Raw genomic sequence first — 24,911 nt, forward strand, 5'->3', positions numbered from 1 at the left:
CCTAGTGGTTTCTGCCCCCCTTGGGGGCAGATTGACCTACAATCGGCCAATCTGCCCCCAAGGGGGGCAGAAATGGTCTAAATACAATTTGCCCCCCAGGGGAGCGACCCTTGCCTAAAGCGTCGCTCCCCATCTCTAAAAAAACAAACAAACAAAAAAAAAAACACAAAAAAACTATTTGCCCAGGCGCCTAGAGGTTTCTGCCCCCCCTGTGGGCAGATCGGCCTAATTCTAATAGGCCGATCTGCCCCCAGGGGGGGCAGAAATGGCCTAAAATAAATTTGCCCCCCTCACCCCCCCCCCCGGGGAGCGACCCTTGCCTACAAGGTCGCTCCCCTTGCGTGACGGCGCAAAAAAAAGATCCCTGGTGCCTAGTGGTTTCTGCCCCCCTTGGGGGCAGATTGACCTAAAATCGGCCGATCTGCCCCCAAAGTGGGCAGAAATGGCCTAAATACAATTTGCCCCTCCAGGGGAGCGACCCTTGCCTAAGGGGACGCTCCCCATCTGTAAAACACAACAACAACAAAAATCCCTGGTGCCTAGTGGTTTCTGCCCCCCGTGGGGGCAGATCGGCCTAATAAAAATAGGCTGATCTGCCCCCATGGGGGGCAGAAATGGCCTAAAATAAATTTGCCCCCCAAGGGAACGACCCTTGCCTAAGGGGTCGCTCCCCTTACGTGAAAAACAAACAAACAAAAAAAACTCCCTGGTGTCTAGTGGTTTCTGCCCCCCTTGGGGGCAGATTGGCCTCATAAAAATAAGCCAATCTGCCCCCAAAGGGGGCAGAAATGGCCTAAATATAATTTCCCCCTATGGGAGCGACCCTTGCCTAAGGGGTCGCATCCCACACCTAAAAAACAAAAGAAAACAAATAAAAAAACAAAAAAAAAAAAGTATCCCTGGTGTCTAGAGGTTTCTGCCCCCACTGGGGGCAGATCGGCCTAATAATAGGCCGATCTGCCCCCAGGGGGGGCAGAAAAGGCCTTAAAAAAAAAATGACCCCCTGGGAGCGACCCTTGCCCAAGGGGTCGCTCCCTTCTGTCAATTTCATATAAAAAAAAAAAATCCCTGGTGTCTAGTGGGGTTTCAAAAGCCGGATTGCAAGCAATCCGGCTTTTGAAACCCTCGGAGAGACTTCAAAGGGAAGGAAATACATTTCCTTCCCTTTGAAGCCCCTCCGGGCCTCCCCCACGTGATCGAAAGAGAAATGCTGAGCATTTCTCTTTCGATCGCATGGGGGAGGTTGTGTGATTGTCAGCGCGCGCTTGCGCGCTGACGTCACAGGGGGGGTGGGGGGGGGGGTCGGGGTTGAAGGGGAAGGGATTCCCCTGTCAGCCCTGACCTAGGGGGGTGGGGGGGCGGCCCTCGGGAGGAGCGCTAGCGCTTCTCCCGAGGGCAGCATTCAGGACGTAATGGTTACGTCCATGGCGCCACACGGGCGCTGCCATGGACGTAACCATTACGTCTGTGGCGGGGAAGGGGTTAAGCTTGAAGGAGACTTTGTTTGCTTTTAAAAGACTTAAGACACTTTATATCACTTTTCAGTGATATCCTTACATTTTCTTATTTCATCTTTGATTGTTTTGACCTGCAAATATCCAGATAAATATTATATATTTTTTATAAACACTGTGTGGTGTATTTTTGTGGTGCTATATGGTGTTATTGTATGATTTATTGCACAAATACTTTACACATTGCCTTCTAAGTTAAGCCTGACTGCTCAGTGCCGAGCTACCAGAGGGTGGGCACAGGATAATTTGGATTGTCTGTGACTTACCCTGACTAGAGTGAGGGTCCTTGCTTGGACAGAGGGTAACCTGACTGCCAACCAAAGACCCCATTTCTAACACTTGTGCCTTACCATGACTAGGATTGTGGTTGCTGCTTGAGCATGGCTCACACCCCAGTCCACCAGTTAGCCAATCTGTAGCTACAACAATGGCTGGAGTGCACTTCACTAATATGTAAAGCTGCTAATATCTAACAAAACTACAACTACTTTCCCACAACAATGCTCCACATTACCACTACAAAAAAGTGCAGATATCTGCAAATCACCAGGATGCCAACGCTAATGGCAACTCTAGAAGCCAGTGCAGCTAAAGCGAACAGGCCTAGGGCTAAAATGGGATGCTCCAACCCCTCCTTTCTTCATCTTGTGTAGAGCTGACATGGAGCCTAGCAAACTAGCTAACATTGGCTGGAGAAAAACCAAAAGAAGTAACCAATAGGTTGCTTCCAGTTCTAAGGCGATGGACTTTGCAGACGCAAACTATATATTAACTATAATTTGAGGTGGGCGAGTACCGGGTGACAGTGAAGATGGTTCATCATGTGAATGGGAGGCTGGAAAAAGGTGGAATGAAAGCATCAGGATTCCGCATTCTAGGGTGTGTAAAAAACCTATAAGAATGGGGAATTATCAGGTAGACGCTAGTATTTCATTCTCTCAAGTACATAGGTGTATGTATATATTGGCAATGGATCACACAGATGTTTAATCCCCATTTTAGGTCATCTTCCTTCGCTTTCAGTTTTTCTTCTGGCATCTTGTTCGTAAATATGTTTCCTTCCCTCTTGTTTGTTAAGTAGTTTCACACTTCTAACATGCAAATCTTTTCTTGTTACGAGGAGGGAGACGTGTAGCTGTAGAACCTTTATGAAGAATATTGCATTCTACAACTTTCCAATGGAAATTTGTACAATATCTTGTTGCTGCAGTTGACTTCCTGTGCGTTTGCACTTAAATAAACTCTTTGTTACTTGTGTCAGCTGCTCTGCTTACACCATTCCAATCAGTAGCTGCTAAAGACTTGTTGGAAGTCTGGTAGGAAGTACATAAGGAGTCGTTGCAGGATGGGGTGTGTTATCTCCAAGAATAGATGAAGAAGTGTGCCCCCAACACAAGCAGAGCCACCAATACAACAGGCAGCAGAATTAGTTAAAAAGCCTTCTTGAGACAGAGTACAAGCTGGAAAACCATGAAGGCTTATTAAAGAATTGAAATTCATTACAGAAGGTAAAAGATAAAGTTAGTCAGACACCGTTGGGAATAAGCATGGACCTCAGTGAAATGCAGCATAAAGTCCGACAAAATATTCTAAGTCCTAAGCATGAGACAGACTGACCCGGGTCAGCTCTCCAAGACTCAAAATCCCATCGCTCACTTCTAGATCGAACTCTTTGGACAACACAATTCACAGTGGAAATCACACTCTCAGCATAAGGTGATGGAACTGTTTCACAGGTTTAACAGATCAGACAGGACCTGATGCTGCGTCATCTAACACCATTCCCTAAATGAACATTAATGAAACCCTTTTTGAGCTAATGTCATCAGAGGTGGCAGTACAAATCTAGTTACATTCTAAACCAGGCTTCTCCAACGAGTAGCTCATGAGCTAGTGGTGCCTCTCAAGCTGCCTGTAAGTATCTCTCCTGTGTGCATCCCAGGCTTCAACATTAGAAACGTTTGCTTGTTTAATAACTGTATGTATGCCACATGTGTATTGAAGACAAATTTATTTTTATTTTGGGTATCCATAGGCTGATATTTGGCAAAATTGCAGGTTCCGAAATATATTTAAAGCACACTTTGGGCATTAAATAATTTGGGAAGATGTATTACTAAAATTACTAGTTTCATGCCAGGGATGTGGGTGACTGTTCAATATGATCCATGTACAGGATTCCCAAATTGACAAAGCTGTTTTTAGATTACTGCTGGCAACCCTGCCTGAAGCACTTGAGGTAATAACTGCTGGTAAAATTGCATTTGCTGAACACTAATGGAAACTTGGATGATATGGTCACTATTACAACACTGATAATATTAGCACCTCCATAGCCTCCTACTTCCACCGCAAGATTGCAGACATCCACGACAGCTTCAGCACCCAGACTCCCCCGGCAACCACCAACACCACAGATTCACCTCCGACCAACATCCTGCTCTCCTGGACCCCCATCAATGACAACAACACCATCGAAATCATGAAGCGATCCACTCTGGCTCTCTATCTGACCCTTGCCCTCACCACATCCTCAACAAAGCAAGCTCCGTCATCGCACCCCAACTACAGAAGATAATCAACAACTGCTTTGAGTCCGCCACCTTCCCGGAGAGCTGGAAATATGCTGAGATCAACGCCCTCCTCAAAAAACCCAAGGCAGACCCAAAGGACTTCAAAAACTTCCGGTCTATCTCCCTGCTCCCCTTCGCGGCAAAAGTCATCGAGATGGCTGTCAACAGACAACTAACCTGCTTCCTTGAGGAGAACCGCACCTTGGACCCTTCCCAATCCAGATTCTGCAGCAACCACAGCACTGAAACCTCCCTCATCGCCGCCACCGATGACATTAGAACCATACTGGACAGTGGCAAAACCGCAGCCCTCATCCTCCTGGACCTCTCAGTCGCGTTCCACACCGTCTGCCACCACACCCTACGCTCACGCCTCAGCAATACTGGAATCCGCGACAGAGCCCTGGACTGGGTCACCTCCTTTCTCACCGGCAGAACCCAGAGTGTCCGCCTCCCCCATTCCTCTCGGAGGCCACCAAAATCATCTGCGGCGTACCCCAGAGTTCGTCCCTCAGCCCAACACTCTTCAATGTCTACACGGCCCCGCTTGCTAACATCACCCGATCCCACAACATCAACATCATCTCATACACCGATGATGCCCAGCTGATCCTCTCCCTCGCCAAGGACTCCGCCAACACCTACCTCCACAAAGGGATGAAGGCCATCACTGATTGGATGAAGAGCAGCTGCCTCAAACTCAATTCCGACAAGTCGGAAGTCCTCATCTTCGGCTCCAACCCCTCAGCATGGGATGACTCCTGTTGGCCTGCCACTCTCTGAACCACTCCGACTTCCACCGACCACGCACGCAACCTTGGATTCATCTTGGACCTCTCACTATCTATGACCCAGCAAGTCAACGCCATCTCCTCCTCCTGCTACAACACCCTCTGCATGCTCCGAAAGATCTACAAATGGATACCCACCAAAACCAGAAGAACAGTCACCCAAGCCCTCATAAGCAGCAAGCTGGACTACGGCAATGCCCTCTATGCAGGAACCATGGCCAAACTCCAGAAGAGGCTGCAACGCATCCAGAACGCCTCCGCACGCCTCATCCTGGACATACCACGCCACTGCCACATCACAGACCACCTGAAAAACCTGCACTGGCTCCCAGTCAACAAGAGAACCTTCAAACTCCTCACTCACAAAGAACTGCACAACAACGGGCCAGAACACCTCAACAGACGACTCTCCTTCTACACCGCAACCCGGTATCTCTGCTCTGTCGACCTCACCCTCGCAACCGTCCCACGCGTCCGCATAACTTCAACCGGTGGTAGATCATTCTCGCACCTCGCTGCCAAAACGTGGAACACTCTTCCCACCCACCTGCGCCAGACCAAAGACCTCCCTACCTTCAGGAAACTTCTCAAGACCTGGCTATTCGAGCAGTAGCAGCACCTGCTCCCCCCCTCCCCTCCTCAGCGCCTTGAGACCCTCACAGGTGATTAGTGAGCTTTACAAATTCCTGATTGATTGATTGATTGAGCACCTCGCAATGATTTTCACTTGACGTAAGTAGCGCTTCCTAACAGTAGGTTGAAGACGGCTGCTGTAAAGTGTAAAGAATGACTGACTCATATTATGGCTAAACTTGCTGTACTGGCAGGAAAAGACCTTGAATAGTTACTTGTGGACGGAAGGTTTCCCCTGAGTTCACTAAGAACAACAGACCAACCAAAAATTTCACTTGTGCAGAGTATCCTGCATGCTGCAGCAGGACGCTTAAAAATACAGGATGGAGCAGGGTCTAGCTTAGGGCTCGTATGGCCACTGCTAAGAAAGCATAGCTGTGTAAAATGCAAAAACAATGCTAGAACATAGTTGTGTAAAGTGCAAAAACAATGCTAGAACATAGTTGCGTAAAGTGCAAAAACAATGCTAAGAAAACAAGGTTACGTAAAGTGCAAACACAATGCTAAGAAACATGGTTATGTAAAGGGCCATGGCCCCCCTGTATTTATAAAATTTTAAGCCCTGGGGAGGTGGAAGTCCCCAGGACAGTGGGAGGGGCCACAGTGGGGAAGTCCACGCTTGTTTTTTAATAAAAAAATTTACACAAATTCGCAATTCTCTCAAATTCATGGCAAAAAAACTAAGTAAAAAAATGTTTTTTTGCTCGAGTTGCCTTTGGGTCCCCCTCTTAAAGTGCTAAGAGGTCAGGGTGTCTCTACCTTGGCCCCTTTTATTTTTACTTTTTTTAAGGGACTTAGCTCAAGCATAGTCCTAAAATGTCTGCCAACACTTCCTGATCTGAAGTGTTGCCAGCCAATCAGAGCTGTGCATTTTCATTGCACAAGCTCATCTTTATTCGTGAACACTTCACAGCCAGAGATATATATGGAAATTTGAATTTCCCTAAATTTCTCAAAAACTACTGAAGAGATTTACTCCAAAAGAGTGATCTGTGTACCGACAGCTAGCGTTCTGCCAAATTTGGTGTAATTCTGCCCAGTGGTTCGGCCTGTGGTCGTGTCTGAAAAATCCTATGGAAATGAACATGGCACACGCAGCCTTTTTTTAGCCCTTTTTTCTCGGCCCTGCTTGACGGATCTCGGACCCCGAAACTTTCCAATGTGCAACAAGAGTCACTGTGACACTTTTTTGGGAACATTTCGTTAAGATTCGTCAAACAGTGCCAAAGATAAAGGCAAGTCAAAAACCGCTTTTCCTATGGAAAATAGGTCCTAACTATAACTATTACTACCTCCTGGCGATATATATATATATATTTATTGGAGTTTGGCCGTTAACTCCCACATCTGCACCGGCAGTAAGAGCGCCCAGTCTGGAATGTGGCTATATTTATATATATATATATATAACAGCAAAAAATGCTGAGGCACCAGTTCAAAAAACATCCAAGCACTTATTCACAGTGTAAAAAGCAGCGCCCACAAAGTCCTCCTGACGGGTTTCGGCTTGAATGCCTTAATCATAGGTAAGTAGTTGCAGGTGTCCATAAAGCCAGTGCTTTTAACTTGTGACCCATGTGACGTGATAATCACCAACTACATTTCCCATAGTGCACCATGTTGTTACATCCTTTTCACTGCAGTACTTAATCTTAATCATGCTGGCATAGCGTAAAAGATACCACAGTTTCAGTCCAAGTTCTTAATAGTGCACTATTGTGTATAGCTGTTATCCTTTTTGTAATCATTCACAACTGCCAAGAAGTTTTAGAACTGCTAGAAGAGAGGTAAAATACATCCCCTCCATCCCATGCTCACCTCCATATTTCAATGTCTTGGTTAAATGCCATGTAGTGAGGAAGCAAGCAGGTAATGCCCCCATAAATTAGGCATTCCAGGCATTCCAGCTGAAACCCGTCAGGAGGACTTTGTGGGAGCTGCTTTTTACACTGATAATAAATGCTTGGATGTTTTTTGAACTGGTGCCTCAACATTTTTTTCTGTTTAATGTTGAACTGGATGCTTCGCCTTAGAGCTGAGGCTGCCCTGCAGGGTCGGTGGCCCCCTTACAAAGCATGCTTGTGTCTGTGATATATATATATATATACATATATATATATACATACATACATACATACATACATACATACATATTCATACAGATGCAAGCAGCTTTGAATGGTTCCTGCCATAAGAAAAATGAATCCATGATGACTTTCTATGCCGGAGCTCACATGTGCATGCAGCCATCTTGGAATAACTTGGTGCTGCCTTTACCGACAATTCTAGGAACGTTCTAGAATTTAGCACAGTGGAGAGCATCTTGTGCAGTGCCCACATGTGGAGCCTAAAGGACCCCAAAACACACCAGTCCATTCACTAAAAACACAAACCCACATGTCATCATCCTTCATGCATGTTTCAGACATGACAAAAGCATAAAACTCAGTTATGGGGCACAAAGATGTTACTGGTGAGCGCATTATCAAACCCTTCCATGGGTATGTGAGACCTGACAGCCTTAGGGTGGTCATCCCCCAACTTTTTGCCTACCTCCCTCCACTTTTCAGACACTGGTTTTGCTGGTTTTAGGACTCTGCACAATTAACCACTGCTAACCAGTGCTAAAGTGCATATGCTCTCTCCCTTAAACATAGGAACATTGGTTAATCCCCAATTGGCATATTTGATTTACTTATAAGTCCCTAGTAAAGTGCATTACGTGTACACAGGGCCTATACATTAATTGCTACTAGGGGCCTGCAGAGCTGATTGTGCTGCCCACCTAAGTAGCCCCCTTGACCAGTCTCAGGCCTTTCATTCCAAGGCCTGTGTGCAGTTTCACTGCCATTTCGGCTTGGCATTTAAAAGTACTTGCCAAGCCATAAACTCCCCTTTTTCTACCTATATGTCACCCCTAGGTTAGTCCCTAGGTAACCCATATGGCAGTGTGCTATGTAGGTAAAAGGCAGGACATGTACATGTGTGTTTTATATGTCCTGGTAGTGGAAAACTCCTAAATTCGTTTTCCACTACTGTGAGACCACCTCCTTTCATAGGCTAGCATCAGGACTGCCCTCATATACATTTTGAGTGGTAGATTCTGATCTAGAAGGGGTAACCAGGTCATATTTAGTATGGCCAGAATGGTAATAGAAAATCCTGCTTATTCGTGAGGTTAGATTTATATTACTATTTTAGGAATGCCACTTTTAGAAACTGAGCATGTCTCTGCACTTAAAACCCATCTTTGCCTTACAGCCTGTCTCCAATCAATGTCTGGGCTGGGCTGGTGGACAGCTCCCTTGTGCATTTCATCCAGACAACCACAAACACAGGATCCAGTCACACCTGCACTCATCTGCAGATTGAAAGGGTCTTCCTGGGCTGGAAGGAGGAGGGACTGACACTTACATTTCAAAGGCTAGTAGCCTGCCCTCACACAATGGACTGCCAACCCCCCTAATGGGACACTGGCAGACAGGACTGCACTTAAAGGGGAACTTGTGCACTTCAAAACCACTCTTTGAAGTCTCAACCACTTTGAAAGCATTTTTGGGAATATAAACTGGGTCTCTGACCCCACCAACTCAGACACTTCTGGACCTGCACCTGAACTCTGTCAGAAGACCTGCCTGGCTGCCCAAAGGGCTCTCTGGACTGCTTTGCTGCAAAAGACTGCTGCCCTGCTGGCCTCTGACTGTGCTGGAAGGACTCTGCCTTCCACCCAAAGTGCTCTCCAAGGGCTTGAATTGAGCTTGCCTACTGTTCTGGGGTCTTAGGGACTACAAAGACCTCTACTGCTAGCTTTTTGCTAGTACACAGACTACAGAAAGGCTTCCGCGATGCCGCAGCCTGCTCCAACTCAATGGACTTCGCTTCACGCACCGACTTTGGCCTGAAATGTAAGTCCGACATCACAGAGACACCGTGATGTCACTCATGGTCATCGCGATACTGCGAACTTAACATATCACATCCTGATGGACCAGAACCAGCAACCCCATGGGTCACAAGGAATCGACGCATCACAGAAGACGATGCATTATCTCCACCTGCATACAGCCAGAGCTGACGCCGAACCTCCATCTGCCTCACAGCGCAGCACCAACGCCTCTCTCCTCGGACGACGCAAGGGACTGATGCCATACTGACTCCATTGAAGCCTCTTTTCGACTCTGTGCGACACCCTTGCTCTTTGCTTTCAAAAGGTACTGTACCTCGGGTCCCTGTGACTCCGTGACCGGCATTACTGTAGTACAGACACACATTCCTCGGTTTACCGTAGTACATGTACTATCCGCGCACTTTCAATGGACCAACGCTATATAAACTGAAGGTAGCATCATACAAATGTGACCCAGCATGCCTTGGTTGTTGTACCTTTGAGTTTTTAGCGGGTTGTAGTTTTCACTCACAAATTTTATGACTATATAAAGATTTATTTTTTGTCGTCATTTTTGCTAGGATCATTCAGACATCATGTGAAATCAAAATATTAACAGCAAAAAGCATAGGTCTAAAACGTCATCCTTTGCAGACCTCTCAAGCTGCCTCATAACTCTCATCCTTTTAAGCCTCGAAGATGAGATTGCGGGGGTCTGGAGGGTGGTGCTATTGAAATCAAAGGAAATGTCATGACGTCTTTATACAAATATGAAAATGGCATGCGTATACATGTGTGTGAACATACAGATTTATTTCTGGCAATGTAAATCTTATTTCTCGGACGCACGTATAGGTGTGTACATATACAGTATATATATATATATACACACACACACACACACACACAGGCTGCGTATGGCTTGTACACAAATATTACTAAGCATATTGTGTATACGTATGTAAATGTTGAGATGCATGTGTATGCCTGTATGCAAGTATATATTAATTTTTAGTTTAAAAAAAAAAACACTTTCACCTCCCACCTGTCAATTCACTGATTCATCCCAAACCTTTCAGTCTACAATGAACTCCCAAACATCACTCCTGTCTCTTCCCTGCACCTATACGCATGTGCCATCATTCCTAGTATTATCTCACTTCCTCCCTTTCTAACCCAATTCATTGAATCTCTTCCCATTCACACTACAAGCATTTGCAATGCAATGGGTCTCACGTTTGCTCGAGTTAGAGCTTTTAGAGTTGTAAATTCCTAACTGGACTTTTCTTGCCACATAAATTAAAAATGAAAAGCAAAACAGTTGAGCGAGTCAATTCAAAGCGTCACGGCAACCATGAGCATGAAGAGAAGTAGAGCCACAAAAGGAAAAAGAAGTTTGCTCGCAGTCAAACATATCAGCAAAAGTGCAATTATCCATGTAACGGGGTCAGTCCCCAAGGCGGTAACAAAAGTGCCCCAAGTAGGGACAAACGAAAAGTGTTCACTAATGCTAACAAAGGATTTTTGAAAGGCAAACCCACACACAAGTGATAGTGATGGGCATATGGTGGGCGTGATTAAAAGCCCACAGATAGATTACAATAGGCCAGAGCCTCGACATAAAAAAGGCTATGATGGGCCAGCATTGACTGCGTTGATGCAATTTTTCTTTTTTACTTTCAGTCACTCTATGCAGAAGCTGCTGTACAACTTGACTAAAAACATTGACAAAGCCAACCCCTGCCTTGTAAGCAAGACTTATTGGTTTTGATAATGCTTGCATGTTCCTGTGCATCCATTTATTCAGGGGCAGAGTTCTTAAACACAAGTTCTATACCAGCAAAACACAGGCAGACTGCCATTGACTCTCCACAGCACCTATGGGACATTACAGGTCCTCCCACACACACATGCCGTTGAGATTTCCAGAGTAGATCATTTCCAGTTCCTATGCTCCCTGCATTACAACTTCAAAGAGCAGTGAGAATATAATTTTCCCACTGGAAAGTGGACGTTGGATAGTGAATATGTGAGCCATGACTGTAAAAAAGCAATGAGTTAGCATCAAGTTTCTGTAGTGTAGTAGTTACCGCATTCGCTTCACATGCGAAAGGTCCCCCTGTTCAAAACCAGGCTGAACCGCACTTTTAGGGGATTTATTATGCAATACTATTCTGTATTTGTAATGAAAAATATATAGTAATAGTGCATGAATTTAATTAATCCTTAATGCTATTATTATTATTACTGCAGGTATCATTTTTAATGTAAGCACTGTATGAATGAAAGGTCCGTTCGAGCACAGAGTTCTTCTAAATTTAGTGACTGTGTGTGTCCGGCAGTGACCGCAGGGTGAAGCAGTGTTTGCAGTCAGTACAGCACCTGAAGCCGGGTTAGAAAATGTTAAGTATGTTCAGAAGAGCTCGACGATAAGAGGGATGGAGGAAAGGGACACAAAGCGGAATGGGACACTAAGGGGAAAGGGACACAAAGCCGGAAAGGGACACAAAGCCGGAAAGGGACACTAAGCTGTTTCAGACAATAATTATTGCATCAAAATTTACTTTATAAATAATGGTGGTGTTAACATTCTCAACACCGCAGACTTGAATTATGTTTGCAGTAAACTTTATAAAGTTGTGTTTATGTGCAAACTTGAGACCTTTAATACGACGTGATAGAATTAAACTATGGCTGGAATGGACATAAGTGCAGTAGCTCTCTTCTCTTGCCCCGTTGGGAACTTGCATTATTTCACGAAGCGTGAACGATAATTTTGGGAAAGCTGTAGCTAAAGATCGCAATATTTCGGAATGAGAAAGAATATGGCAACAATGCGTATATTAAAATGCAGTGGCGGCCGGTAATTTTAAGTGGGAGGGCAGCACAATCACACTCATTCATTTAAACATGCACGCACATTAATTCACAACACTCATCAACATTCAAACATACTTGCACGCACAAAACATTCATTTAAAAAACACACACTTACCTTCAGCTTGGAGGTCCCAGGAGGGTTGGAACTGCTGCCTTCCCTCTCTAACTGACCTTAGGTGAGCCAATGAGGGAAGGCAGCAGTCCCATCTTCGTCACAGAGTGGGATGGGATGAGTGAGACTGCTGACCCCTCCCCTCTCCGTGACGAGGTGTCACTGATTGACACTCACCCTGGGCACTTCAGGGCTTAAACCTGAAGCGCCCAGATCGAAGTCATTGGGTGTCGCTTCCCCTCGTCAAGGATTGGAAGGGCTTCGAGGCACATTTGCTGAGCTGAGGAGGTCACGCCCATAGGAGCTGTGACCTCTTCAGCCCATCAAAGTTCAGCTCAGACAGCCAAGAGTCGGCACAAATTGCGCATGTCTCACTCCGGGCTGCCTGAGCTGAACATGAGGAGTGTCTGTCAGGCTGACCTTTGCTGAGCCTGACAAGCACTCTTCATGAGGGGCAAAAGGTGGGCGGGGGGACGTGGCCCCTCCACCATAAAAGATGGGCCACGGCTGATGCAATGGTAAACGAGCTAGAACTATTAAGTCATAAACACCTAACCCGACTTTTCTTGCCACAGAAACTGAAAATAAAAAGTAAAACAGTTGACATAAGCGAAAGCGCCGCTGTGAGCGCGAAGGAGAGAGACAAAAGGAAAAAGAAGTTTGATTGCAGTGAAACTCATCTGCAGGGGCGATGGCAAAGGGACAAACTGAAGCATTTACGAATGATAAGAAAGGATTTTTGAAAGGCATGTCAATGAACGAGTGATAGTGACGGGTGTGATGTGGGCGTGATTAACCCCTTCCCCGCCACGGACGTAATGGTTACGTCCATGGCAGCGCCCGTGTGGCGCCATGGACGTAACCATTACGTCCAGGGACTGGCAGTCGGGGGAAGCGCTAGCGCTTCCCCCGAGGGCCGCCCCCCAACACCCCCAGGCCAGGGCTGAAAGGGGAATCCCTTCCACTTTCACGCCCACCCCCCCCCCCCCCATGACGTCAGCGCGCAATCGCGCGCTGATTTCATGGAAACGGGGAATGACGCGCTGGAAGCCATTTGCTTCCAGCGCGTCAAGGGAAAAGGTGAGTATTTCACCTTCGTGCGGGGTGGGGGTGCTCTCAGAGAGGCATCGAGGGAAAGGAAAGGGTTTTCCTTTCCCTCGATGTCTCTTTGAGCATTCCTGCTGCCCGATCGCGATGCGATCGGGCAGCAGGAATGCCCACTAGACACCAGGGATTTCTGTATGTGTGTGTGTGTGAGTGAATATTAGTGTAGGGGAGCGACCCCTTGGGCAAGGGTCGCTCCCCTTTGGGGGCACATGCTTTTTACGTCGTTTCTGCCCCCCCTGGGGGCAGATTGGCCCTATTTTTAGGCCGATCTGCCCCCAAGGGGGGCAGAAAGCCACTAGACACCAGGGATTTTATTGTTGCTGTGTATTTTTTGTGTTGGGGGGCGGCCCCTTGGGCAAGGGTCGCTCCCCTTTGGGGGCACATGTATTTTACGTCGTTTCTGCCCCCCCTGGGGGCAGATTGGCCCTATTTTTAGGCCGATCTGCCCCCAAGGGGGGCAGAAAGCCACTAGACACCAGGGATTTTATTGTTGATTTGTATTTTTTGTGTTGGGGGGCGGCCCCTTGGGCAAGGGTCGCTCCCCTTTGGGGGCAAATGTATTTTACGTCGTTTCTGCCCCCCCTGGGGGCAGATTGGCCCTATTTTTAGGCCGATCTGCCCCCAAGGGGGGCAGAAAGCCACTAGACACCAGGGATTTTATTGTTGATGTGTATTTTTTGTGTTGGGGGGCGGCCCCTTGGGCAAGGGTCGCCCCCAGGGGCCCTCATGTATTTTTGGGCAGTTCTGCCCCCCTTGGGGGCAGAGAGGCCTATTTTTTTTAGGCCTTTCTGCCCCCAAGGGGGGCAGAATCCCAATAGCGCCAGAAATAGTATGTATGTATGTGTGCTTTGTGTTGGGGGGTGGCCCCTTGGGCAAGGGTCGCTCCCCCCAGGGGCGCAATGTATTTATTGTCGTTTCTGCCCCCCTTGGGGGCAGATTGGCCCTATTTTTAGGCCGATCTGCCCCCAAGGGGGGCAGAAAGCCACTAGACACCAGGGATTTTATTGTTGATGTGTATTTTTTGTGTTGGGGGGCGGCCCCTTGGGCAAGGGTCGCCCCCAGGGGCCCTCATGTATTTTTGGGCAGTTCTGCCCCCCTTGGGGGCAGAGAGGCCTATTTTTTTTAGGCCTTTCTGCCCCCAAGGGGGGCAGAATCCCAATAGCGCCAGAAATAGTATGTATGTATGTGTGCTTTGTGTTGGGGGGTGGCCCCTTGGGCAAGGGTCGCTCCCCCCAGGGGCGCAATGTATTTATTGTCGTTTCTGCCCCCCTTGGGGGCAGATTGGCCCTATTTTTAGGCCGATCTGCCCCCAAGGGGGGCAGAAAGCCACTAGACACCAGGGATTTTATTGTTGATTTTTATTTTTTGTGTTGGGGGGTGGCCCCTTGGGCAAGGGTCGCCCCCAGGGGCCCACATGTATTTTTGGGCAGTTCTGCCCCCCTAGGCGGCAGATATGCCTATTTCTTAGGCCTTTCTGTCCCCAAGGGGGGCAGAATCCCCATAGCGCCAGGGATACTATGTATGTGTGTGTGTGCTTTGTGTGGGGGTGTGGCACCTTGGGCAAGGGTCGCCCCCCCCAAAGGGTGCAATGTAATCTGGGTGATTTCTGCCCCCTCCCCTTGGGGGTAGATTGGCCTATTATTTTTTTAGGCCCATCTTCCCCCAAGCAGAGAAGACTAGACACGGGAAAATGAAAAAATGGTTAGTGGCGGAGTGTTTGTCAACTGGCGAAGTATTTACTTTTATGATAATAACAGTTTTTCTCCTTTTTGTTTTAGTTCAAAGCTTTTGCTGACTTTGCTGTGGCTTGTTGCAGTTTTGGCAGTAGTTGTCCTGCGGTTTGCGTAGTTGCATGTTTTAGGTAAGTAAATAAATTTACTCCAAGTGAGTATTGTTGCAATGCATGAATGACATGTTTGTAGGTGGTGTACTGAATGCAGGATTGTGTGTGAAATTGTCCTTAGAGTTATGCACAATGATTATTGTGTTGTCTTATGTCTAATTTGCTTTTTTTTTTCTCTTTTTAGTGGGATATCGTTGGTGATTGCTGTGGCTGTGCAGAGTAGTTGCTGGTGAGTCAAGCTTTTTCAGGCAAGTGAGCAGTATAGTTTTTGAGTTTATAATTCTTAGTGATAAACCTATACTTTGTTACTTATCTTACACAGTGCTGGTTGTTGGTGGTGTATTTGTCCAGTTAATTTTAGTAGGAAGGATCATGGCCAGCCGTAGGATGCCCGCTCAGCAGGTTGTTAGTGTGCTTTTTGAGTCATCTTCTGACCATGAATATGAGACTGACTCTGCATCTGAGGCAGAGGAGGAAGTGCAGGATTCTGGAAGTGAATTTTCTGTCAGAGATGAATCATCTGATGATGAAGCCACTCTCAGTGCTGATGAAGGGCCTGTTTTAGAGGAGGACAGTGATGTGCCAATGGTGCAGGAGCCAGCGGCTGAAAGGCTTCCCATTGGAAGACCTGACGCATGGGTTGCACCAAACATGGAGCAGCCACAGTTGCCTGCGTTTACTGGTTTTCCAGGGTGTCGAGTTAATACGGAAAACTTTTTGCCCGTCAACTTTTTTGAGTTGTTTATGGACGATATATTTTTGGAAGAGATTGTTGAGCAGACTAATTTGTATGCAGAGCAGTTTTTGAGGGACAACGCTGCCAGACTTAGGCCACACTCTAGAGCTAGCCGGTGGATTCCCACAAATCTGGAAGAGTTGAAAAAGTTCTTGGGTTTAACTTTTTTGATAGGGCTGATAAGGAAGCCGTCGCTGTCTTCATATTGGTCTACTAGTCCCTTGATGGCAACTGCTATATTTCCTGCCATCATGAGTCGTAACCGGTATGAGCTTCTTCTTCGGATGTTGCATTTTGTAGATAATGCTTTAGCCTTGCCACGAGATCATCCTGATTCTGACCGTCTTTTTAAGATTAGACCTGTCCTTGATCATTTGGTATATCGGTTTTCAGAGATCTATGTTCCAGGGAAAGAAATATCTGTAGATGAGTCTTTGGTCCTGTTCAAGGGTCGTTTGGTTTTTAGGCAGTACATTCCTAGCAAGAGGGCACGGTATGGAATTAAATTGTATATGCTGTCAGAAAGTAGTACAGGATATGTTTATAATTTCCGGGTCTACACTGGTAGGGATTCCAATATTGACCCCCCTGGTTGTCCTCCCACTTTTGGAGTTAGTGAGAAAATTGTGTGGGAACTTGGTAGACGACTGTTTAACAAAGGTCACCATTTATATGTAGATAACTTCTACACTGGAGTTCGGTTGTTCAAGGAGTTGTTCAGAGTGGACACTGTTGCTTGTGGCACAATCCGCTCTAATCGGAAAGGCTATCCAAAAGAGCTTGTCTGTAAAAAACTTGAGAAGGGACAGTGCAGTGCCTTGCGGAATGATGAGCTGCTAGCTCTGAAATTTGTAGACAAGAGGGATGTATACATGCTAAGCACCATCCATGATGAGAGTACTTCACCTGTGGCTGTTTGGGGTCAGGTTGCCGAAGTGCGCAAACCTGTGTGCATCTTAGACTATAATAAGCACATGGGTGGTGTTGATAGAGTAGATCAGAGGTTAGAACCTTACACTGCTGCTCGTAAGTCTTATGTGTGGTATAAGAAATTAGCGCTTCACTTGTTCCACTTGGCAACTTTTAATGCTTTTGTTGTGTTTAAGGATAGTTCTCCAGAGTCAAGGATGACATTTGTGAAATTTCAGGAGTCTATCATAGCTAGCCTTGTTGTGCTGGAACAGGCAAGAGTTCCTAGAGAAGCAGTGGTGGAGGATGTGGCTAGATTGAAAGATCGTCACTTTGCTGAGCACATTCCTCCCACGGCCAAAAAAACTTTCCTGCTAAGAGATGTAGAGTCTGTGCTCGAAGAGGTATCAGGAAGGAGACTAGGATGTACTGCCCTGATTGTCCTTCAAAGCCTGGGCTGTGTGTGGGTGGCTGTTTCAGGAGCTACCACACACAGAAGAATTATTGGGAAATTCCGTGAGCGTAAACTGGTGTTTTATATTTTTATATGTTCGGTTTCACGGTTGGCATTAGTCATGTATTCAGTTAGAGCTTTTGTGTTTGTAGTTTTGTACTAATTTATGATTAGTGGTTTCTTTGTTGTTTAAAAACAAAAAAAAGGGGATGGCATGTGTAGAGTGGCGCTTGGCTGGCGGCGTGGGTGTGGTGGCGCTTGGCTGGCGGTGTGTGTGGGGTGGCGCTTGGCTGGCGGTGTGAGTGGGGTGGCGCATGGCTGGCGGTGTGTGTGGGGTGGCGCTGGGCTGGCAGTGTGTGTGGGGTGGCGCTGGGCTGGCGGTGTGTGTGGGGTGGCGCTTGGCTGGTGGTGTGGGTGGGGTGGCGCTTGGCTGGCAGTGCCGGCCAAACGCCAGTCCACACACTCATCAGCTGGTGTGATTGCTGTATCAGGCATGTGGGCGTATGAAAGTGATGGGCCCTTGACTGGCGCTGTCTGTGGATGCGAGTCTTGTAATGTGCTGGGCCCGTGGCTGGCGGCGTGAATGGTCTAGTGCATGTCATGTATGAAAGGTGTGTGAATGGACTGTAAAGCGGTTGGTGCCTTGTCGTGGCTTTACAGCTCACGAGCTGTGAGTCATTGGTTCAGTTTTTTGGCCTTTCAGTTATTACCAGTGCATTTCACTTTTGTGAAATCTCTTGTTAATAAAATTTGATCTACTGAACCATCACTCACCCTCGTGCCAAATCCAACCAGTATGTGTGGTACAAATGACAAAACCTGCTCCGCTGTAATCAGGCGTCGCAGCACACTTGAGACACGCTAGGTGCCTCAGGTGGGACCCCGATGATGAAGCATGCCACCAACTTGGTTGGTGGGTGAGGGGTCTTCTTCACATAACCTAAGTGTGTTTCTTTTCACAATTTTAGTGTTTGGCACATCACGGACGTATGTGCACACATCAAAGTGATATATTCCAAAAATACCTGTGTTTGGGGGGGAGGGCCCACCTATGTTTTTGGTCCTGGGTGCGGCCGTCATGTAGGGAAACCTACAAAACCCAGAAACTTTTTAAAACTAGGCACCCCAAGGAGTCTAGGGAGGTGTGGCTTGTGTGGCTCCCCCAACATTTTCTTACCCAGACTCCTCTGTAAACCTCACAATTTGCATAAAAAAGCATATTTTCCTGATTTTTCTTAGTAGGATCACCGCTCCAGCACAAAATTCCTACTCCCCAGTTTTCCCCTCAGTCTCCCAAGTAAAATGACACCTCACTTATGTGGGTCCCCAAAGCAGAGTCCGTCTAAAGATGTATAAAAGAATATGCCCTTATAAACTTGCTGTGCTATCCCTTCTATCCCTTCAGGTTTTGGGCCTTATTATGTTGCAGGCACCTGGGCCACCCACACAAGTGAGGTATCATTTTTATCGGGAGACTTGGGGGAACGCTGGGTGGAAGGAAATTTGTGGCTCCTATCAGATTCCAGAACTTTCTGCCACAGAAATGTGAGGAACATGTGTTTTTTTAGCCAAATTTTGAGGTTTGCAAAGGATTCTGGGTAACAGAACCTGGTCCGAGCCCCGCAAGTCACCCCTCCTTGGATTCCCCTAGGTCTCTAGTTTTCAGAAATGCACTGGTTTGGTAGGTTTCCCTAGGCGCCGGGTGAGCTACAGGCCAAAATCCGCAGGTAGGCACTGTTTTCTCCCAAAATTGTGGATGTGTCCACGTTGCGCTTTGGGGTGTTTCCTGTCGCAGGCGCTAGGCCTACCCACGCAAGTGAGATATCATTTTTATTGGGAGACTTGGGGGAACGCTGGGTGGAAGGAAATTTGTAGCTCCTCTCAGATTCCAGAACTTTCTGCCACAGAAATGTGAGGAACATGTGTTTTTTTAGCCAAATTTTGAGGTTTGCAAAGGATTCTGGGTAACAGAACCTGGTCCGAGCCCCGCAAGTCACCCCTCCTTGGATCCCCCTAGGTCTCTAGTTTTCAGAAATGCACAGGTTTGGTAGGTTTCCCTAGGTGGCGGCTGAGCTAGAGGCCAAAATCTACAGGTAGTCACTTTGCTAAAAACAGCTCTGTTTTCTGTGATATGTCCACGTTGTGTTTTGGGGCATATCCTGTCGCGGGCGCTAGGCCTACCCACACAAGTGAGGTATAATTTTTATCGGGAGACGTGGGGGAACGCTGGGTGGAAGGAAATTTGTGGCTCCTCTCAGATTCCAGAACTTTCTGCCACAGAAATGTGAGGAACATGTGTTTTTTTAGCCAAATTTTGAGGTTTGCAAAGGATTCTGGGTAACAGAACCTGGTCCGAGCCCCGCAAGTCACCCCTCCTTGGATCCCCCTAGGTCTCTAGTTTTCAGAAATGCACAGGTTTGGTAGGTTTCCCTAGGTGGCGGCTGAGCTAGAGGCCAAAATCTACAGGTAGTCACTTTGCTAAAAACAGCTCTGTTTTCTGTGATATGTCCACGTTGTGTTTTGGGGCGTTTCCTGTCGCGGGCGCTAGGCCTACCCACACAAGTGAGGTATCATTTTTATCGGGAGACGTGGGGGAACGCTGGGTGGAAGGAAATTTGTAGCTCCTCTCAGATTCCAGAACTTTCTGCCACAGAAATGTGAGGAACATGTGTTATTTTAGCCAAATTTTGAGGTTTGCAAAGGATTCTGGGTAACAGAACCTGGTCCGAGCCCCGCAAGTCACCCCTCCTTGGATTCCCCTAGGTCTCTAGTTTTCAGAAATGCACAGGTTTGGTAGGTTTCCCTAGGTGGCGGCTGAGCTAGAGGCCAAAATCTACAGGTAGGCACTTCGCAAAAAACACCTCTGTTTTTTTCCAAAATTTAGGATGTGTCCACGTTGCGCTTTGGGGTGTTTCCTGTCGCCGGCGCTAGGCCTACCCACGCAAGTGAGGTATCATTTTTATCGGGAGACTTGGGGGAACGCTGGGTGGAAGGAAATTTGTAGCTCCTCTCAGATTCCAGAACTTTCTGCCACAGAAATGTGAGGGACATGTGTTTTTTTAGCCAAATTTTGAGCTTTGCAAAGGATTCTGGGTAACAGAACCTGGTCCGAGCCCCGCAAGTCACCCCTCCTTGGATCCCCCTAGGTCTCTAGTTTTCAGAAATGCACAGGTTTGGTAGGTTTCCCTAGGTGGCGGCTGAGCTAGAGGCCAAAATCTACAGGTAGTCACTTTGCTAAAAACAGCTCTGTTTTCTGTGATATGTCCACGTTGTGTTTTGGGGCATATCCTGTCGCGGGCGCTAGGCCTACCCACACAAGTGAGGTATCATTTTTATCGGGAGACGTGGGGGAACGCTGGGTGGAAGGAAATTTGTAGCTCCTCTCAGATTCCAGAACTTTCTGCCACAGAAATGTGAGGAACATGTGTTATTTTAGCCAAATTTTGAGGTTTGCAAAGGATTCTGGGTAACAGAACCTGGTCCGAGCCCCGCAAGTCACCCCTCCTTGGATTCCCCTAGGTCTCTAGTTTTCAGAAATGCACAGGTTTGGTAGGTTTCCCTAGGTGCCGGCTGAGCTAGAGGCCAAAATCTACAGGTAGGCACTTCGCAAAAAACACCTCTGTTTTTTCCCAAAATTTAGGATGTGTCCACGTTGCGCTTTGGGGTGTTTCCTGTCGCCGGCGCTAGGCCTACCCACGCAAGTGAGGTATCATTTTTATCGGGAGACTTGGGGGAACGCTGGGTGGAAGGAAATTTGTGGCTCCTCTCAGATTCCAGAACTTTCTGCCACAGAAATGTGAGGAACATGTGTTTTTTTAGCCAAATTTTGAGGTTTGCAAAGGATTCTGGGTAACAGAACCTGGTCCGAGCCCCGCAAGTCACCCCTCCTTGGATCCCCCTAGGTCTCTAGTTTTCAGAAATGCACAGGTTTGGTAGGTTTCCCTAGGTGGCGGCTGAGCTAGAGGCCAAAATCTACAGGTAGTCACTTTGCTAAAAACAGCTCTGTTTTCTGTGATATGTCCACGTTGTGTTTTGGGGCATATCCTGTCGCGGGCGCTAGGCCTACCCACACAAGTGAGGTATCATTTTTATCGGGAGACGTGGGGGAACGCTAGGTGGAAGGAAATCTGTGGCTCCTCTCAGATTCCAGAACTTTCTGCCACAGAAATGTGAGGAACATGTGTTTTTTTAGCCAAATTTTGAGGTTTGCAAAGGATTCTGGGTAACCGAACCTGGTCCGAGCCACACAAGTCACCCCTCCTTGGATTCCCCTAGGTCTCTAGTTTTCAGAAATGCACAGGTTTGGTAGGTTTCCCTAGGTGGCGGCTGAGCTAGAGGCCAAAATCTACAGGTAGTCACTATGCTAAAAACAGCTCTGTTTTCTGTGATGTGTCCAGGTTGTGTTTTGGGGCATATCCTGTCGCGGGCGCTAGGCCTACCCACACAAGTGAGGTATCATTTTTATCGGGAGACGTGGGGGAATGCTGGGTGGAAGGAAATTTGTCGCTCCTCTCAGATTCCAGAACTTTCTGCCACAGAAATGTGAGGAACATGTGTTTTTTTAGCCAAATTTTGAGGTTTGCAAAGGATTCTGGGTAACAGAACCTGGTCCGAGCCACACAAGTCACCCCTCCTTGGATTCCCCTAGGTCTCTAGTTTTCAGAAATGCACAGGTTTGGTAGGTTTCCCTAGGTGCCGGCTGAGCTAGAGGCCAAAATCTACAGGTAGTCACTTTGCTAAAAACAGCTCTGTTTTCTGTGATGTGTCCACGTTGTGTTTTGGGGCATATCCTGTCGCGGGCGCTAGGCCTACCCACACAAGTGAGGTATCATTTTTATCGGGAGACTTGGGGGAACATAGAATAGCAAAACAAGTGTTATTGCCCCTTGTCTTTCTCTACATTTATTCCTTCCAAATATAGGGGTGTGTGTAAAAAAGACATCTATTTGAGAAATTCCATGTAATTCACGTGCTACTATGGTCACCCCGGAATTCAGAGATGTGCAAATAACCACTGCTCCTCAACACCTTATCTTGTGCCCTTTTTGGAAATGCAAAGGTTTTCTTGATAGCTATTTTTTACTCCTTATATTTCAGCAAATGAATTACTGTATACCCGGTATAGAATGAAAACGCACTGCAGGGTGCAGCTCATTTATTGGCTCTGGGTTCCTCGGGTTCTTGATGAACCTACAAACCCTATATATCCCCGCAACCAGAGGAGTCCAGCAGACGTAACGGTATATTGCTTTCGATAATCTGACATTGCAGGGAAAAGTTACAGAGTAAAAAGTAGAGAAAAATTGATGTTTTTTTCACCTCAATTTCAATATTTTTCTTTTTCAGCTGTTATTTTCTGTAGGAAACCCTTGTAGGATCTACACAAATGACCCCTTGCTGAATTCAGAATTTTGTCTACTTTTCAGAAATGTTTAGGTTTCTGGGATCCAGCATTGGTTTCATGACCATTCCGGTCACTGACTGGAAGGAGGCTGAAAGCACAAAAAATTGCACAAATGGGGTATGCCCCAGTAAAATGCCAAAATTGTGTTGAAAAATTGGGTTTTCGGATTCAAGTCTGCCTGTTCCTGAAAGCTGGGAAGCTGCTGAGTTTAGCACCGCAAACCCTTTGTTGATGCCATTTTCAGGGGAAAAACCACAAGCCTTCTTCTGCAGCCCCTTTTTCCAATTTTTTTGAAAAAAACGAAATGTTCACTGTATTTTGGCCAATTTCTTGGCCTCCTTCAGGGGAACCCACAAAGTCTGGGTACCTTTAGAATCGCTAGGATGTTGGAAAAAAAGGACGCAAATTTGGCTTGGTTAGCTTATGTGGACAAAAAGTTATGAGGGCCTAAGCGCGAACTGCCCCAAATAGGCAAAAAAAGGCCTGGCACAGGAGGGGGAAAAGGCCTGGCAGCGAAGTGGTTAAAAGCCCAGCTACATACCAACACGTCGGGTTGCTATGCTCGACTTAACTAGACAAAATGCATGAGCGCATAAGAGTACAAAGTTAACAAACTTACCACAACTAATCCTACGACGGAAAAGAAACCACGTTACTAACCTACAACCTCTTTACATACGGCCTCGGGCTCCAGAGTAGAGCGCTACTCGCATCAATGCGCGCCAGCGGAAGTAGGCGCTATACACATACTTTACAACACGCGCACACTTTTGTAGCTTGTGCAATGCACTTATGTGTTTAAAATCTATGTGCAGTTCTTGCAGAGTCCCGGCCTCAGCCAACTTCAGGCCAGCATACTCCTTTCACAGTCTTAACTCAGTACCCCGGGTCGGCCTGGGATCTGTAACGCGGGTAGAAGCCTCTGCTACGCGAGCAGCGCTACCCCTAGTTAACATGACTAAGCATAAGCAGACCACAAATGTACCCCAGACTGTTCTGGATTACAAGCCTCGAGGTTCGACCTCGGAAGCATGAAAGGCTGAACCTTCGCGGCAAGCGCGGAACCCCCGAGCTCTCTGCTGCCTCCTACCATCTGGCGCCCCTCTGGAGATGTAGACACAGCAGCCCAGCAGCAGCAGCATTCCTGGCACGGCCATAACTCCTCGGGCCAGGGAGAGAGCTGAGGTGTAGCGCACAGAGGTTTGCTGCAGCCCTCTACACTCTAGGCGCTTAACCTGCGCAAGCGGTCGCTCAACTGCAGCCTCCGCACCCAGGGACGTGACATTTATACAGGTGGGAGGGGAAGTCCTCACGGGACAACCAAGGTGATGTGGCAACCCTCCTCCCCCGCCCCACCCTCCACGTGTATTTAAGGCGCTAGAGTCTGACGCGCTATAGTCCTCCTCTAGGCACAAGTGCTAAATCATTCACAAGAAGAGGGCGGCCGCACGTAATATCACTGGAGCCGGCACAGCTCCGAGACTTCTCCTCACCCCTCCCAATGCACCCCACACCCTGCCTAGGGGTTAACCCTAGGGGGTAATTACGTGGCATTGACCCTCCAGCCTGCAGGACACGCTGCTTGTCTAGTACACGGCTCCAGGGCCAGCTTTAGGGCAGTGCGACTGGTGCGGCCGCACTGGGCGCTGAAAGGGGGGTGGGGGCTTACCGGCCTCAGGGAGGGGGCTTTGCTTAGCTATAACTTCCCATTTAAAAACACCTGCTGCGGAGTTCATTGTGCCTGCAACTTTCAGGCAGTAGTCAAGATAACTCTTGTGGTTAATGTTCCTGCTGGGGGAGAGAGATGAGTTTTGTCTGGCGGCAGGTTTTACTCATCATAAACTAGCGCAGAGGGTTAATGTGCCTGCTGCAAAGAACAGATCTGCATTTTATGTGGGAAGCTGAATGGATCAGTAAAGCCAGCCTTTACCTGAGCTGTAAAACAACTGAAATATATGTGAGAGAGGGGCTATGCACTGACTTACCACACAGGCTCTTCTGAATGCTTTCCATGAAGTTGGGAGACCTGTTAAACAATTCAAAGTAATGACATTCGTCCTTAGATAAAT

At 47.3% G+C, this 24,911-nt stretch overlaps 1 protein-coding gene across 1 annotated transcript in view; it reads right to left on the reverse strand.

Moving 5' to 3' along the window:
- LOC138255715 (uncharacterized) overlaps positions 1-24,089 on the reverse strand; it is a 359,027-nt gene extending 334,938 nt beyond the window's left edge. The window contains exon 1 of the mRNA XM_069205843.1: positions 23,933-24,089. Coding sequence (XP_069061944.1) covers positions 23,933-23,999 — 67 coding nt within the window. The 5' untranslated portion in view covers positions 24,000-24,089. The remainder of the gene's footprint in view (positions 1-23,932) is intronic.
- Positions 24,090-24,911: the final 822 nt, after the last annotated feature.

The sequence above is a fragment of the Pleurodeles waltl genome, chromosome 1_1 (genome assembly GCF_031143425.1).
Source record: "Pleurodeles waltl isolate 20211129_DDA chromosome 1_1, aPleWal1.hap1.20221129, whole genome shotgun sequence".
Lineage (NCBI taxonomy): Eukaryota > Metazoa > Chordata > Amphibia > Caudata > Salamandridae > Pleurodeles > Pleurodeles waltl.